The sequence below is a fragment of the Gastrolobium bilobum genome, unplaced genomic scaffold (genome assembly GCF_033153095.1).
Source record: "Gastrolobium bilobum isolate Gb01-03AN ecotype WA unplaced genomic scaffold, APGP_CSIRO_Gbil_v1 utg17648, whole genome shotgun sequence".
Classification (NCBI taxonomy): domain Eukaryota; kingdom Viridiplantae; phylum Streptophyta; class Magnoliopsida; order Fabales; family Fabaceae; genus Gastrolobium; species Gastrolobium bilobum.
Genome location: NW_026898409.1, coordinates 113,383 through 131,208, shown reverse-complemented (window position 1 = coordinate 131,208; position 17,826 = coordinate 113,383). Strand labels below are relative to the sequence as shown.

Below are 17,826 nucleotides of genomic sequence, written 5' to 3'. Positions count from 1 at the left end.
CCAGAAGTTATTTGCAAAGGAATCTTCTGAATTGGGTTTAAAAACTTAAAAAGATTACCAAAAGGAAGATGGTGAAAAGAATCTAGAACATAGTTTCATTTTGTTTTGGTTTTTTCATGGTTATATTCATGCAATACAATTGGGTTTAAAAACTCAAAATTAATCGAATATGGCTTACTCTTATTCGGGTACCACCCAAAGTAACCAATCCAATTTTTACTGACATTGAGTAGCGCCCTACCCTCTATCTTGCCCTTTTTTTTTTGTTTTTAGTAACATTGCATACTTTTGATGTATTATCCCAACCATAGTCGTTAAAATTTTGATTTATTATTATGATTTTATATTTTTACGATTTTTTTTCATCAAAATGATTTTATCAATATTCCAAACGCTTTTACGTTTTATGATTTTTTAGTCTCCTTTCGATTTTACTTAAAATCTCGATTTTAACAACATTGTTCCCAACCCAATTAAAGGATAACATGTGAATGATAAAGCAGTTAAATATAAAAGTTATAATAACTTCGTAGCAAAATCTAATGTTTTCCAAATCCCCTGGACGTACACAATCTTGTACCAAATCGAATCACCACTTGTCCTGCCATTGCCAACTAAGCCACGCGTGCTAGAGGATTATAAGAATACTATCAGAATTCAAAGATTCTTTGAGAAGTGAAAAAGTATCTATTACCATCTCCTATTAGAATGATAAAAAAATAATAAAAAAAAATCCACTTTTAGGGGATTTCCATCACTATCATTGAATGCCAAAGCGTTGCTTTTGATCGGTGAGATTCTTAGTTCCTTTTCATTGCAAGAATTCAAAAAATGTAATTGTTTTTTTTATTATTAGTTCCTGAAACAGTCAATGCCTAGAAGGCTTTTGAGGCTTGCGTGTAATCTTCAACTGAGTTGAGGCAACTGGTCTCACATTTGGAAGCTTTTGAAATTTCGGTCTAAGACATTTTGGTTTTGCTTAAATAACATTTACAAGTAACTATTAACACATTTGGCATCTCATACTATATTATAAAACATCTAAGATCACATTGATGCACCATATTTTGCAGTCCACACTAAGCACGCATAGTTAAGAAATAAATACTCATTGAAAGACATTTTGGCTTTGCTTAAATAACATTTAATTAACTAATACGCCTTACTTACTCATAAAAATAACAATAAATACTGGATAACCAAAGAGAACATCATCCTTGCTTACAAGTGTGTATTTATCAAAGCTAGCATAATTCTTTCCATTGCTACTTGTGCATGAAATAAAATTATCTGAGGACTTGCCAGCAAACAATTAAATGCTGATGCTTCAGATCAAGCACATAACTTTGATAATCTAAATATATGGAAAGACATAATGATTGAGTGCCTTTTTTTTTTATGTGCTAGTGACCCTAAAAGATATAGACACTGCACAAAAGCGTCCATTAGATATAAATGAGCATGAAACAACTACAGATCACTTGAGATATATTACTAAGATCAATTGGGGAAGTGAAACAATCATATCCCTATATATACAACAAACCACTGAACTGTGACAGGAATTTCACAATCCAGATGGGGGTGATCAACAGGTTAGTAGTCAACCAGGCCAGAACAATAAGATGAGCTGTGTGTCAGGGCATAACCTCTTCTCTTCAACAAAGAACCCATCCCTTTCATCCATTCTTTTTCAAAATAATGTCCCCCTCAGCCTCCCTTCAACACAGGGGCAAGCACAAAACGGCATCTTCATGCCATTCATGCATCAAAAATAGATAAATGAAGCACCTGCTGAGGGGTTCACATACTCAACCAATAAAAAATTATCGTAAATCAACTATCATCATCCACTGCACCAACATATGTAAGGTCTGTCCTTCTCACCCTTACAGCTCCTTTAAGCCAGCTGGCGGCTCGAATATTAACATGATCACCACTTCCTATGCTAGCAGTATTACTTGAAGAAGAGCAAGCTCCGGCGCCATCTTCTAAAAGCGTCCAAGGATCAATTTCCAAATCATTGTCCTGTTGTTTTGACTTCCCTGATGCATTAGCTGCAACCCTTGATAGAACCAGGTTCCTCTGAGGGATAGTTGAACTAGTGGAGTTAAACCCAGAACTTGTAATGCTTGGTTGAGGAAAAGCAAGAGCAGAAACTGAAACAGTCGGTGGCTGGCAGGAGAAAGAGCACCGCGTAGAGGGGAAGACTACAGGCATTGCAGCTTGGATATGCCACCGGATAATGTCTGGTAGTTGCATACTATCCAAGTCATTCTGCAACAAACAAAAAACCATTAGACAAGCAATGCTAGGAAGAATGTAATAAAATTTCCAGATTGCTAAATATGCAAACACAAACATGGTTACTGATAGGAAGATTAGGGATGGAACAAAAATGTAAAACAGAAAATTTAATTGAATTAAGACTCCAATTAGATATAAAACTTTTAGGTGCTCAAAGAATACCCAAAATAATAATTATTGAAACTTTCTATTCTGATTGAAGCCTAAACACTAAAAAAAGAATACTATGTTGGATCTTACGTCTGCTCCAACCAGTTTCTTGAGGTAACTTAGATTAGCATGGAATTAAACATCAAATTAGGGTTTAGGGGCTCAGTGACTAAAACCAAAAGTTGTGAACATCCATAGGCTGAAAGATCAAACCTGCAAACTCTCCAATATCTCTCGATCAACTCCAGAAAATTCCCTTGTAGATTCATTGATTGTCTTTGAAACAGATTTTGGCCTAAGCCAACTTGGAGGATGGCTACTCAACAACCCATGCAAAACCAACAACAAACGATTAAACAGACCCTCGGCTTCAGGAGCAGCAGACATTCCGGCATCCTCATGCACAACTCGGCTACCAAGGAGACGAAGAATTACAGGGGCAAGAAAATGTCTCATGTTCCGCACAGATGGTTCCCTGCGAAATTGAACATATGGAGCTCATAAACTTCCCCTAACATTCTAGCATGTAATAGTTCCACCACATATACATACATAGAAATTTTCAACAGCCAAAATCTAATGCTCAAATCCATTTTGACACAAGAAAAGAAACAAACTACCACCATCAGTACCAGCAGAAAGGACCCATAATAATACATCACATAATGGAGAACAAAGAACTGTATTTTTGAAAATGTGAAAATAATCATGTTGCAAGTAGTTCCATTTTTTTCTTCATTTCAAGAAAACTGAAAAAGGCCACAGATTTCTTTTCCCCGGATAGGTAACTACTAACTAGGTAAACAACACAATCTCATTTTCATATTATTCATCGGTCAGGATAAATATAGTGCAGCAACAATCCTGGAATGAGAAAGCTATTTAAACACAGCAATATCTAGTCTTAACTCTTAATTACCTTTCAGTGCAAAGAATAGGAAGAAATCTCAAGAGTAACTGCAATCGCAATGACATAGAAGCACGTAGGGCGGCAGGAGATGGTGGAGAAGAATCTGTTGCAACTGTTGGTCGTCTAGCTAATCCAGGGCTGCCACCTCTTATAGCTTTGCGGTTGTTTACTTTATTTGTCTGGCCTTCAGTTCCAGCAGGGGTACTTCCCACTGGCTTACTTGCCCCAGGTGTAATACCAGTTATTTGTTGCTCAATAGAATTTAATTGTTTCATCAAATCATTTGCAAAGGAATTGCGGGAATCATCAGAGCTTTGATCTATGCAAGGAAGAAGTAACTCAATAAGAGCCCTCTCAGTCACATGCTGCTGGTTACTGCTTGAGCTTTCAGAGTCAAACACTTGAGAGAACCCTTTTAGGCACCTTTTCGGATCCGTTCCCTCTTCAACAACTTCTCCTTCTTCAAGAGATGTGGTATCAAACTTCTTTTTATCCCCCTTGATAGTCACTGGATCAGTACAAGGACTACACCAGCCCCATGGCTCCCAAAATTGGGTTTTAACAGAAAGTCCTTTACTCTCGGCAATGTTATGTAGCCTTTGTCTAATGGTCTTCCGACCATAGAGAACATCCTGGCCTCCAAGGAACCATTTAGCTAGCAACAACATTGAATCCTCTAGTGACCTACCAAAGAGATGAACCAACTCTGCAAAAAGGGGTGCAGCATCAGGTCTAACGAGTAACCTTGTGAGAAGTATTTGAATAAAATTTTTCTCATTTTCAGAATCAGCAGCAGCCTTCTCTGGATGAGGTGAGGACAAATGTATAGCATCAGCTAAGGACAGGTCATGTGTGTCCAGTTTTTCAATGAGGGCTTGTTCATTTAAAAGCAACCTGAGTGCAACCCACTGCCAGTGAAATTTGGCAGGTTGCAAGGCATCTAAAACATGCACAAGCTTATCCTGAAGCTTAGACTCACTATCTGTAAACTGAATTTTAGATTCACTGGGTCCAGAAATCCGGCTCCCATCATCCTTTGTATAAATAGATTGTGGCATCTTACAATCAATCATGGCATTAAGAAAGAGTCTAGACCGGAGAGGAACAAATGCCATAGATTTTAAATGAATATCAGAGCTGTTCAACTCTAGCAAGGAAGCAAATTCAGTATCACTTGCATCTGCAGCCATAAGATCATAAAGACCCTGACAGTCTCTAAAACATACATCTCGAAAAGGCAAATGTTTTATTGCATCAGCTATTGCCATTGTTAGTGACTGATGAAGATGATTCATGTCTTCACGAACAGTAACATTTGCATTCAGGATGAAGGGCCGCCACTTAACAAAGGCAAATATTGAATACGCAGGAGGAAAGACCAAACTTAGAGGAAGCATACGTTGCATCCTTGAAAGAGCTATAATAGATGGTTCACCCAAGAGTTCCCCTACCAATCCTTCACAGACAGTTCTGCAGTTTCCAACAAGCAATCTAAACCAATGGACGTGAACTTCAACAGAACTATCAACCTTAAAAGCCCCAACTGAACGAGCATTTCCATTTGAATTGGATCTGGTGCTTCTTACAAATTGTACTACATCGAGCCCCTCCTTTAATCTAAGAATGGTTACCATTCTTTCCAGGCTGGTAACACCATATATAACTGCACCAACAACTAGTGCAGAAACAGCAGCAGCAATTTTTGTTGTTTTGGCAACCACAACTTTACTAGAGTTGCTTCCCACATCGTTGGAAATAGGGGTACCACTTTCATGGGCTTCAGGAGACATTTGAAACTGAGCTCGAGATGCTTTGCTAGGAGCAAAAACACCAGCAAGAGCAGTAGAAGCTTCGGTTGCAAGAGCAATATCAAACACACGGCTTTGGCGTTCTCCCAGGGCTTCCTTAAGCAGGCACAGACAGGTTACATGCATTCGCAGAATGCATCTGGCATAGTTCAATGAACTTGTTGCTGAGATTACATTTGAATGATTAATGACAGATGAAAAATCAGGCATTTTTGCTAAATTTGGACCAATGCTGCCAACAATTGCAGAAACGGCAGAAGAGACCAAAGATGGATCCCCTTCTTGGGCAGCACCGCCAGTCTGCCTTATGGTGTCAATCAGACCCACAACTATTTGTTGAGCAATTTGATATCCATTATCCCATTTTTCTAAAGCAGGACCTTTTGGTGTTCCAGCAGTAAAGAGCTTTCTGTCTTTTCCAAAAAGATAGTGGAACGCTTCTTCAACATTACGCTGCACTATGTCTCTCATGCCTGCACCTACTCTGGATGGCAACCGGCCACCACTTATCTTCTGACGGAAAAAATCATCAGGGTCCTCAATTCCTGCAGGAACTCCAAGGGGAATCCCTAACTCTCCTCCATCCACTGACCTTCCAATCTCAAGTTCGGAGGAAAGTCTTGCATCACATGTAGTCTTAAAAGTTTTCTCCCACTCAATGACACTAGTCACATTGCTGTATTTTTTCAATAAATACCGAGTAAAAGCTAGGGCTCCTGAACCTGACACCCTTCCATTAGATGCAATAATAGTGGCAGCACGATGCATTGCAGATGACAAAGCTTCAGGAATAAGGTCAGCTGCAACAAGAATGTTCTCATACCTGCAGCAAATGCAATGCAGGAACAGGCCTTAACAAAATATTTCATATCCCAAAAATCCATACAGAAACTGTCCAACACAAGCATAAAGAATAAGAGGCAAAGATTTTTCATAAAGCACCGGTTGAACAACAAAGCTGAGAAATAATTTTTTTTTTAGAGAGGAGGGGAGCTGGATAGCCCATAAAAGATCATAGAAACCTCACTGAAGGTTCAGCAAACTTGAACAATAACTTATAAAAAGAACAACAATGATTTGGGTTTCATTTAGGTATTTCTCAGTAGATGATAGCACTGCAGATTTAATTGATACAGACCAGATTTAAGATGACAAAAAAAAGGAGCATAAGAAGCACTTGGATGCAACAGCTTACCAGATACTTTGTAGAAGATAGTATTTCTATCACACATTTAAAAGGTGCTAAGTTATTGAAAAAGTAGCAAACATCACAGGAATTAGAAGGGAAACTTGGATAGGAGGAAGAGCAATTAAACAAATAAAAGGAACAAAATACAAATATTTTCCCAGAGACAACTGACAAAACTAAATAAAATTGAGTGCAAAACTGCAAACCTTCTGAGTGATGATAACAGAAAAGCCTCTCCCACAACACAAACTTGGTTTTCCACATTCCTTGGCAGCATGAGAAGGTTCCTCCCGCTATGAATTGTAGAATTGGGACTATTGAGAACCTTCGGCAGCAACCAGAGGAGGAACTTGACAGCTGATACTAAATCATCAGAGATATCCATCAAATAAAGTATTGCAGAAAGTTCATCCTCACCAAGTTTCCACCGTATTGAGCTTCTATCATCCACCATAGGAAAGGGCCTCCCAAATTGACCAACTTTACCAACATTTCTTTCAGTTTCTTCAAGCACCTGCCTAACAACAGTTATCAACCAAATTGCTATTGCCCTTTTCTCAACAAAGCGAAGCTGCTTTAGTGCTTTTCCAATGGAGACAATATCCCCACAATGACTTGTCCGCGTGCTATCCACAGACCTTGGTGTCTCTCCATCCATAGCAGTTTTATGGTGAGGGCAGTTTACCTTATTATCACACACATGACTAGTTGATGCCCCTTGGCTACCCTCAATTCTAGAAGCTGCCAGTTGAGCAAGACTCTGAGTTTTGCGCACATTCTTCTGCCGACTCTTAGTAGTCTGCTTGGTAGACTTTAGTGGTTGATCAACTCTGAGAGTCTCTGAAGATTTCAGCCCCTTCTTCACCCACCATGTATCGTCATCATCTGATAGAACTGGAGAATGACCATGAACAAACAAGCTCCTTTCCTCGCTTAATTTTTGTCTCTTTGCTCTTCTACATTCTTCACACCCCGGTGTACCCTCCACTGGATCAATCTTGCTGTACTGAGACCAGATAGGTTTTCTGTACTGAGACCAGATAGGTTTTCTAACACTGCCTTCAGAGTCATCACATCCTGAAGTGCTCAAATTAGATAAACTATTAGGTAGCTGTAACAGTACTGAGATGGCTGCTTTCAGTTCTTCAATGCTAGCATCATCCTTGCCATTTTTAGAAGATATAGTGTTAGAAAGTACAGGTTTCCACTGATCAACTGACACTGTAGAAGCTCCATCCTTTGTAGAAGCTGGCTTTCGTTTTTGCTTCGGGGCCGATATATTGTTGGCACTACTGGCATCATCACGGTGCTCACTCAGAGGACCACGAAGTATGAGACGGCGTTCATTCAAGTAAATTTGCAAGGTTTCAATGAGCTGCAGGCCTTCAACCATCCCTGATTCTTCCAGAGCATCATGCACAAAGCGTCCAGGAAGCTGCTTTAAGATGCGATAGTGTCTCTGCCGTCGCTCCATGTCAACCACATTTACATTCATATCCATGATCCCACTCACTATCAGCTGGCGTACATATGCCAAGGGGTAAAAGATCCCTGCACGTATGAGTTCCACTATAAATAGATGTAGGCGCTTGAGACCTTCCCCTTTATGCACTACATGCTGATCAATCCAACAAACTATAATATCGTGGAGAGGACCTGGGCTTTCAAATATAACTGAAGAACTGGTGCTCTGGTCCAAATATTTTGCACTAGATTTTAATTTGGATACATTATGATGCTGATTTGAATATTTTGCAAAATAACTGCCTCTGTGTTTGCTCTGATTTGCTTTTCTTGGTGAAATCTTCACATCCCTCATCTTCATCTTTAAAAGTCTAACTGCTATATGCACTTGGGAAAGATCTTTCCTACCTGTAAATTTTATGTCACAAGGAGGGGTAGTACGAAAATCCCTGAAATCACAGGTTGCCCACTCACAAAGGAAAAATACTGAATATATAAGTGATGTATTTACACTCCCAAACCATTTGAGTGATAACCTTAAGCAAGGGCTTACTTTCGAAACCCAAACTTCAGATACAGTTACATCACAAAGATCTTCAAAAAGAAACTTATATGCTAGACCTAAATCACCCAGCACAAGAGATTTATCCAAGGCTTTTGCAACTTTAGCCAAACAATGACCTGTATAGCCTGGGCTTGCAGCTTTTGCAAGATTTTCTGCATGTTTCTGAATGCAGGAAATAATATGACCAAAATCATCTGCACTATTTTTTATCTTCCCAGTAGCTTCAGTTGACTTTAGTACAAAATTCCCATCATTCATTGTATGTGAAACCACAGACGATGGTAAAGGAAAGCAATCCAGAGCCACAAAAGTATCTGGCGCTGCAAGTATTAAATACCGGAGCATCTCAATCAGAGCGTAAGTTGTATATGCCCTCCTGGAATTATCTACTAGATCTGATCCACCTGGAGCAGGATCACGAATGACACGAAGAGCTAACCCAGCAAGAGTGCGTACGTAAGTTTGAGATAGAACAACAATTTCTAAAAAGCCATATATAATAGGCAATAACAGCTGCCAAACCTCAAGCAGTTCTTTTTCCTGAAAGGAACAGATACGTCAGAAATCAAAACCTGAAGGTTAAAATCAGCAAAAGATATAAACTGCACGCTTTATTTTCATGAGCACATAAATCTTGCTATATGCAAATGATGTAAAAGGTAAATACCTGTAGTTGATTCAAAACCCAATCAATGACAAGAGAAGGAAAAAGCAGCCCTTCAGCATGATGCCATTGCAGAAGCCGCACAATATACCACCATCTAAAATGTAAAGATGGCTCTTCACCATCAGAAACAGATAATAATGAATCACTTTTGTGCTGCAGTGATCCAGTATAAGGCATTTGTGGTGATCGCTCTCGGCTATGAGGAGTAGAATGAGAAGGATTTTTTGAGTAAAATTCTTCCAGAAGAGTATGCAAATAGTTGATAACATCTTTGGTCCAAACCTCAGAACGAGACAGCTGAATTTTGTCAGCAGTCCCAGAAGAAATACCAACAGAACCAGGTCTAACCTGAAAAGTTCAACCATAATCTACCATCAAATATTAAAAATATAAAGTAACTCAGCATAATAAGTAAATATACCAACATCAAAGCATCCCAACCTGATTGAGGTAAGTAACCTTTATAAACCAGGTGGCCCTCAGCAATGGAACATTATTCTTGATAAGAACCTCTAAAAGTGATGCCCTTTTATAACCATGAGGAACATGATCAGCCAAAGAGCGTAGTCGCTTGTGCTGTTGAGATAAGCCCTACAATAAAATTTTGACTGAGTTACTGAAATACTAGCATCAGTAACATCCCAAGACATTAAGAACAACCAAGTAATATCGACAGCAATATTTGAGGAATTGGTTATAGTAACTTGTATATCAACAGTTCTACAAGTTCATGAATAGCTACAGCCTGTACCGGACTATTCAGCATATTAACATATTCCAGATCCCTCCATATTCACACCCTGCCTCCAGACAGATTAAGACTACAATTATCCACTCAGAAAATACAAAACTTTCAAGACCTTGTTTCATATAACATAAGCAAAATTAGAAACATATAAGGGGCCACAGTTGTTATAAGTTGCACAACAAAGAGAGCGATAGGACCAAGACTATAACTAACTATACCTCAATCCATTTCTTCCGGAAGTCCTCACCAGATGGCCTTAGCTCAGGGAAAACACCAGGCTTAGCAAGTTGTGATCCTGAAAGAGCCACACCATATACTTGACCAGCCTGTCAAGGTAAAGACTATCATTTAGCTCAAATACCATCATAAAAACTGAGATAGGTAGACTGCACCAAATCCAAAATAAGCTCGAAGAAAATACGTGAATATGGATGCATTATAGAAGCAGAATGTTCTGCAAGGATAAATAGATAACAAGACAGAATGAAGATCATCACCTTCCTCTTCTGAGCACGAGATTCATTAATGGCCCTTAGACGTTTTCTGATGGCCTGGAAAGAAGATGAAAAACCAATGAGTTAACCTATATCCACATAGGTTTCCAATGATACAAATTAAAAATAGAAAATGTGCAGTAAAAAAGATAAATAAAGTGGACGTAAATTTCTCACAAAGACACGAGACAAGGGAGTCACCTCTTTGCAATTAAGAACAATTGTCTTGTTGAAATTTGGAACCTGGGTCAGTGAAATTTCTCTAGCTTCCTGAGAGACACGGGAAGCAAAGCAATGTTAGAAATAGGAGACACCAGACAAAAGGGCAGGTTTGAACAGTTGGAAATAATCTATACTTAAGAAAGCACAAGTTGATTTTCATTTTTCAATGACTCGTAAAGGAGAGCTAATCCTCAAGAATTCACACATGCCTAGATCACTATTCAATTACGTTGAGCAATAGGAGATCCAGATAAGAAATTTGAAAGTAAAATCTGTAATATCAATTTCACTGACACTAGCACACGGATACAAACAAATACAATCATGATACAATCCATTTATAACAGGACCATCATGCCAGCATACGAATTATTAGAAGCACCAACCACAACATTGGCAATTATAATACCAGCCAAAGCAAAGATAACTGATTTTGATAAAACACCAGACTGCTTTTACACTTGCAGTTTTGTAGCTACTCCCTATAGCTGGGATCATGGTGTGAAAGCAAAAATAATTAATTGGAGGAAGCAAGGCTAAAATGAAAAAGACAGTATAACAACTTGAATCTGATGAGATTGAGGCAGCATTATGAAGAAATTGCTAACATGTCTAAGAGAAAGAAGGAGAAAAAAAGTGATAGGTATTTACCAATCTATTTCCTTTTCAGATGAATGAAGAATTTCACTAAAAGAAAAAGTATGATACCCTGAATAAAGATTAAAATGCTGGATGGTGGTTTCAAACTTTCAATTACCCTGAACATAATACACCAAAAATAGTTCCAACATATGAAGGCCCAACATACAAATATTCAAAGTTCAAACCTTAATGAAAAATCAATAAATGGGTAACTGAATAAGTATAACCCAACACTCATCAGCTAGGTAGCTACTTTAAAATAATGATTTGATATAAACACAAGTAAAATTAAATGACGTACCTCAAGTCCTTCAACTGTATCCTTATATCCATTTTGCAAATATTCTCTGGTCAAAGTCTCCTCAGGGCAATTTGGTGTCTGGGGATGAAAGTCTGGTGCCCCAAGCCTGAGATTAAAATAAAGCATTTAACATTTAAACATACATGATAATAACATTCTGTTAGCTTAATGCATTAGAGTAACAAACAAACAAAAGCTGATAAACAAGGGGGATAAGGGAAAGATATCTATCATACAAGCAAATTTTTTGAATGTAACAGTATATATGAAAATTTCACACCCCAAAAAATCATAGTATAGCTGCTATTTATAAACTAAACGTAAGCAATGATTCAAAAAGTGTGCTGTTATGAAGAGGAACTACCTAGAGTTCAAGGGTTCTTTATCACACTTCAACTTGTATGGGTTTAACTGTGGCTGACGCCTGCAATTGTGTTCAAAGTGATTACCAGCATCAGATTTCACGTTTAGCATATTAAAAAAGAATAATATACCACTATATTACTAAATAAACAAAACAATAAAAATGACACTTTCAGAATATTAGATCAAGCAAATATAAATAATGTTTCAAAGCCAAGTACATAAAGGGCGAACCCCATTGCACAAGGCTCCCCAACTTTGAGAAGGTAGGAGTCTATGCAACCTTACCCTTGCATTTTTGTAAAGTTGTTTTCTAGACTCAAACCTGTGATCTTCCGGTCGCAAAGGAGGAACCTTACCACAGCTCCAAGGCTCACTTTCAAAGGCAAGTAAATATGAATTCAAAATGCAATTATTAATAACCGAATGGTTAGATCAAAATAAAACTCTCAACATGTGCTCTCGAATTTAATTCTTTATATAAAAACTACACAAACCCCTGTTACAGTAGCTGGATTTGGACTGAAATTTCTTCAAAACCATCTAAAAATTTTAAAACAAATCCACTAATCCATTCCAAAAAAAAGCAAACATCTTCACCAACAGTCTAATATAGCAGTTTTCACCTTCCAATGATTAAACAGTATTCTGAAACTATGAAGCAGCCCTAGCTAGATTAAAGGCAGACTAGGGTTCTTTTGCAAAAAGAGTCTCCAGATCAGAAGCTCTAATATCAACTTAAATGGAAAAATAATGAATATTATTTCTGAACAATTTTCTACATGGGTTCATTCTAATACATAGACCTAGCTAAATAATAACTTTTCCTAATATAATGACTACACTATGGTAAAAGAATAAAAATCACTACCCATTAAACCCCGACTAGCGAGGGTGGAGTGAGGGCAGCCCTTGTACACTTGCATAATTGCAAAGAGGTTGTTTCCTGTATTCGGATCTGTGCCCTTTCAGTCACAAAGGAACAACTTTATCACTACTACTCCAGGTTTACCCTTCTTTAAACTATGGTAAAAGAATATTTTACAATAATTACAATAGTAAACAGAGAATATTATTTGGTGAAGTATGTGGGACTGTTGTTGGGAATATTACTCTCTCTTTTTGAATAAAATCTAGCAAAAACCCAAAGCTCCCTCTAAGGTGATGCCTTATATTTGGATTGTGGTACTTAATAGAATTAATATTAATGACATGGTAAACGTTCTAACTTCTAAAGCCACATAAAACTCTTTCTCCTAATGTGTGTAATGTGTGGTGCCTGACCAGAATTTGTTCTTCACCTGTTCTTACATTTTTTCTATTGCGATCTCTTTGTGACACTCCTTATTTGGGATTTTCGGTGAATGTTGGGTGTGTACTTGGACCAATCTTTGATGATTAGCTTTCATCGCTTTGGTAAAAGTAAAGAGGCTAAATTTTTGTGGCAATTAGCAATCTATGCAGCAACTTGGTTTCGGTTGGAGTGGAACTCTCATATTTTTAAGGAGGTTTCTTGGGTTCATCATTTGATTTAGGATAGGATTAGACTTTTGTCATCTAATTGGTGTAAAGCTCATGGCCTTTTGAATGAGGTTTCAATAACATATGTTGAGGGATTGGAAAGCTTCATGACAATGATTTTATTTTGATTTTTTATTTATGTTTAGTTCTATTCTTTATCCTACTTTCTCTCTGTAATTTTTTTTTTCTCTCTACTTCAATCAACTTCTTTTTCTAACACAATATATGTACATATATGTTAACCAATCCAACAATAAATACTTGCTAAGTTTGCAGAACAAAAGCAGAACTTAAATAAAATAAAAAACTTGCATAAACACTTTAACATTTCTTCACTTATTAAGTCAACATGTATTATTAAAAATTCTTCCTACAAATTTTAGTTAACAATCTCATAAAAAAAAAAAAAAAAACATATTTATAGAAGAAAAAAATATCAAAATCAGATGCAAACTTCACCATTGTACCGAACAAACATAATCAAAGTTGTGAAAACCTTTCAACCCTATATCTACCAATTTTCTTACAACTAATACGGTCAGACCTTGCTAGTTGCAACCATGGATACAATTATGAAACCTAATATTGCTTGCTCATCTGATCATCCAAAGCATCAATGGTAAATAGATTAATAGAAAAGAAAATAAAAGGAAAATGTAAGCAGAGGACACTCTTAAATTTCTCAAGCAATTAAATGCGTATGAGCTGAAAATCAATACTTAGAATATTCTGATCACTCAAGAAATAAATGAACCCCACTCAGAAGTAGTTTTCCACATTTTTTAAAATGATGTTAATCAAATGGAAATAAAAATAAAAATCATTAATGCATATATTAGGTAACAGAAAAAGCAAACCATTGTGTATCATAAGCACAATTATTTGAAATATGTAGTAGCTTTGTCAAATATGCTATAGTCACAATCATTAAGAAAAAGAAATTGGCAACAAGGGGACAGTGTCAGGAGGAATTACCTTGAATTTACAGGGAAATTAGCTGGCAAAGATGAATCAGATCTTCCAGTGTCCCTAGCAGATGGCCCACCAATTGCACTGTTATTAACTGCACTAGTGCAGCTGCCACCATGATACCTTTGCATTTCCCCCAACTATAGCCTGCATACTGCCCTCAGCATCATACCACTGCAAGTTTCCCTAATAGCTAAACTGCAAGATCAAAAGTTTCATCCAAGTCATTTCCAGCCAATGCCAATTAAGCAAACAAAAAGGCAAATAAAAAAAAAAGTGAAGGAAACAGGATGTATAATTGAAAAAAGGATTAGCGCATATGGCTAAGCATTATTGGACTTCCTTCAACCACGAAAGGATATGCACTGAAATCCTAATACACCAAAAACTATATATCCCAAATTTAGACCCATTGGTGGACCCCAAACATGCAAGGCTGATTCTTATATTCTGACTTGTAAGGATACAAATGGATAGCAATTAAAAATATACAGTGCCCCAAATAACTCGTGATATCAAACTTTAGTCTCCACACTACTTTTGGAATGCTAGACATAAGATATATTTAGGAAAATAAAAGAATACAAAATCCTAAACTCTAGTCCACACTGAGTCCAGTTTTCACAATATAAAACCCAATCCGGCTGCTGGATGAAAGAAAATTTAAACAACTAGATAGTTATAATCAGAAACCAGAGTTGACAATTAATACCCCCATATAAAACCATTAACTTCTAAAAAAGGCAAACATAACCAAGCAGTTAGAAAATTTTAAATATATACCTCAAAAGCATCTTCTCTGCTATACTACCGATAACACGACAACACCAATGTCATAAATCAATTAAAAAAAAAAAAGACAACCTGATACTATAAAACTCTGGCAATGCAAAGGGTCCAGTAAAGGGTGAAACTCATTGTGTGGGTCTATAGTAGGCAGCCTTACCTTGCATTAACAAGAAACTGATTACACGAATCAAGCCAGAGACTTCCTGCTCAAATAGCAACAACACCTATTGTAAGCAAATGGCAAAGGAGATGAATCAGATCTTCCAGTGTACCTAGCAGATGGCCCACCTATTATACTGTTATAAACTGCACTACTGCAGCTGCAACCATGATACCTTTGCATTTCCCACAACTATAACCTGCATACTTCCCCTTACATAACGACAACGGCTACCGTATAACGACAACACCTACCGTATAACGAACACCTACTGTATAACGACAACACCTACCGTTGTACCAAGGCTCCCCTTCCAATGTCTTTAATAAGAGAATAGAAATTTAAATATTGAGGTAGAGTGTAACTATCTAAATTGGTAACTTCCATTAAAAGTTTTCTAGAGATGTGTTCCAATGAAAATAAAAAATGGAAATAGTATCATATGAAGTGCCAACTCTTGAAACTAGAATATAAACTTATGGCCAATCATTTAGTTGTAGCCAGAGTTATAACTCCAATCCATATCTGAAGTAATAAATTACAAGAGACAACAGAAAGTTGCAAAATCTAATCAAATCACTTCGGATCCACAAGTACAATCCAAAACTCATTGACAACAGTTAAGAATTTATTTGTAACATGTTCCCTCCCAACTCAAAATGAAATACCTAGTAGCTCATATTACCCTCTAAACCAACTAGGGCACCAAATGAAACTTCTTCAGATGCAAGAGACAAACTAGAAGACAACCCACCAGCTTAATCGTCTAAAATTCTCAGCTCAATATCAAATGCAAGCTATCCACATGGGGTTTAACATGTAATTGCGAAAACCTAATGCGAGGGGGGGGGGGGGGGGAAAAACTCCGAAATTTCAACTCCGAAGCAAGATCCAAACCTAGGGTTTTTGGGGCGAAATCCTAAACTTATAATTCCATTTTATTTTATTTGTTTTTCCCCCAACTTCAGAAGCTAATTGCTGATGTGAAAATCTAGGGTCCCGGGAACTAGGGTTTCCGATTGGGAATTTCGAAAAAAAAGAAGAAGAAGAAGGGGGTTTTTGAAATAATGGGAAACATGGTTCAAGATTATTAAAAAGGGAAAGATGGGGCATACCTGAGATGAAATTTTTTTGGAACTTTGAGTGAAGGGTTTGTAGAGAGAGAAAGTAGGAGAGAGAAAGAGAGATTGAGAAGAAAAAGAAGAAGGATCTGAAGCTGTTGATGACCTTTGACTCTCAGTTTTTTTGGGTGGTGATGACGACGAAGATGATGCCTCTGTTGTTGCTTCCTCTGATAGGAAAAAAAAAAAAGGGTGAAGGGGAAGGGATCTACAAATTATTATTGTTAATTATTATTATTTTCTATGTGTGCTTCTTATTCCTGTTATGCCCTCCTATTTTGATCTTATTACATGAAATTGTCATGAATTCTTATTTGATGGAGACAAGTTAGTGGGGGCAAAATTGTCAAACTATTTGCAAATGCTATTTTTTTTTTGGTGAAATGCAAATGCTATTTAATAATATAGAAATGTGTTTTGTTGGTGTGCTTTAATTGCTTCAATACACCCAAATTGTATATCTTGTCCTACTACTAATTTTAAAATATATATATATATATACTAGTATATTACCGTACGATGTACAGGAAAAAAAAAATTAGTCGGTTTGTCGAAAAAAACTTGTCGAAGTGGAAAAAAGAGTTACATATCATTTTTACTATCACGAAGCGATTGTATAGCATTATAGTCAAAAAAATATATATTTATCACAACGCATCCAAGGCTTTTTGACCCTTTTGCCCCTCATTAAATAATTAATAACCAATTTACCCCTCCCCCAGAACTATCCACTATCTTGCCCCCATTTAGTCGATTAAGTTGCACTTTTAATCGACTAAATGGGCAAAACTCAAAAATCATGAAACGTGAATTTTAGTCGACTAAAATTTCACCTTAATCGACTACATTCGTTGCACTTTTAGTCGACTAAGCCCATTATTTTGTCGACTAAATATCGCAGATCAGGTTTTTTAAAAGAAAACCCATTTCGCAAAGGGGGTTATTTTCAAACCCTAATCGACTAGATCGCTCCATTCCGTCCCCTCTCTCCAACAAGTCCGAATCTCAACCCTTGAAGGTGCGATTGAAGCATCATTGGTTCACACTTGCGAAATCGACATTTAGGTAACGTATTCTGACTTGCATTTGGTTTTAGGTTTAGGTTTTTTTTTTGTTTTCTCCATGCATTTGATTTCTGTTTGCGGTTTTGTGGATTTAGGTTAGGGGTAGGGTGTTAAGTTTGTTGTGAGGGTGAGGGTGAGGGTTAGGGTTAGGGTTAGGGTAGGGTTAGGGTTAGGGTTAGGGTTTATGTTGCTGTTTTGTTTGGGTTGTAGTGTTAGGGTTGATGTTTTTATGTTAGGGGCTAGGAATGGTTTTTTGTGATGTGCTAAGGTTAGGGTTAGGGTTTGGGGTGCTGTTTTTGATTGGGTTTCTGTTTTAGGGTTAGGTATAGGGTTTGTTTTCTGTTTTATTTTAGGATTAGGTTTTGTTTTTTA

General features: G+C 37.2%; 1 protein-coding gene across 1 annotated transcript; it reads right to left on the bottom strand.

The window, feature by feature from the left end:
• Positions 1–1,332: 1,332 nt before the first annotated feature.
• On the bottom strand, positions 1,333–16,545 carry LOC133315872 (mediator of RNA polymerase II transcription subunit 12). The gene is made up of 14 exons (XM_061517546.1): positions 16,385–16,545; positions 15,267–15,333; positions 14,327–14,518; positions 11,832–11,891; positions 11,468–11,573; positions 10,504–10,572; positions 10,306–10,359; positions 10,027–10,134; positions 9,502–9,651; positions 9,061–9,408; positions 6,571–8,933; positions 3,377–5,998; positions 2,671–2,932; positions 1,333–2,277 (listed from the first exon to the last, which is right to left on the bottom strand). The coding sequence occupies exons 3-14, from the start codon at positions 14,449–14,451 to the stop codon at positions 1,837–1,839; spliced, it is 6,708 nt and encodes a 2,235-aa protein (XP_061373530.1). The 5' UTR covers positions 14,452–14,518; positions 15,267–15,333; positions 16,385–16,545; the 3' UTR covers positions 1,333–1,836.
• Positions 16,546–17,826: the final 1,281 nt, after the last annotated feature.

Coding starts and splice junctions, on each gene's coding strand:
- LOC133315872 (XM_061517546.1), bottom strand. CDS start 14,451: ATGCAAAGGTATCATGGTGGCAGCTGCACTAGTGCAGTTAATAACAGT. Junction 11,574..11,831: donor AAAGAACCCTTGAACTCTAG/GTAGTTCCTCTT, acceptor TTTTAATCTCAG/GCTTGGGGCACCAGACTTTC. Junction 2,278..2,670: donor AGATATTGGAGAGTTTGCAG/GTTTGATCTTTC, acceptor TGTTTGTTGCAG/AATGACTTGGATAGTATGCA.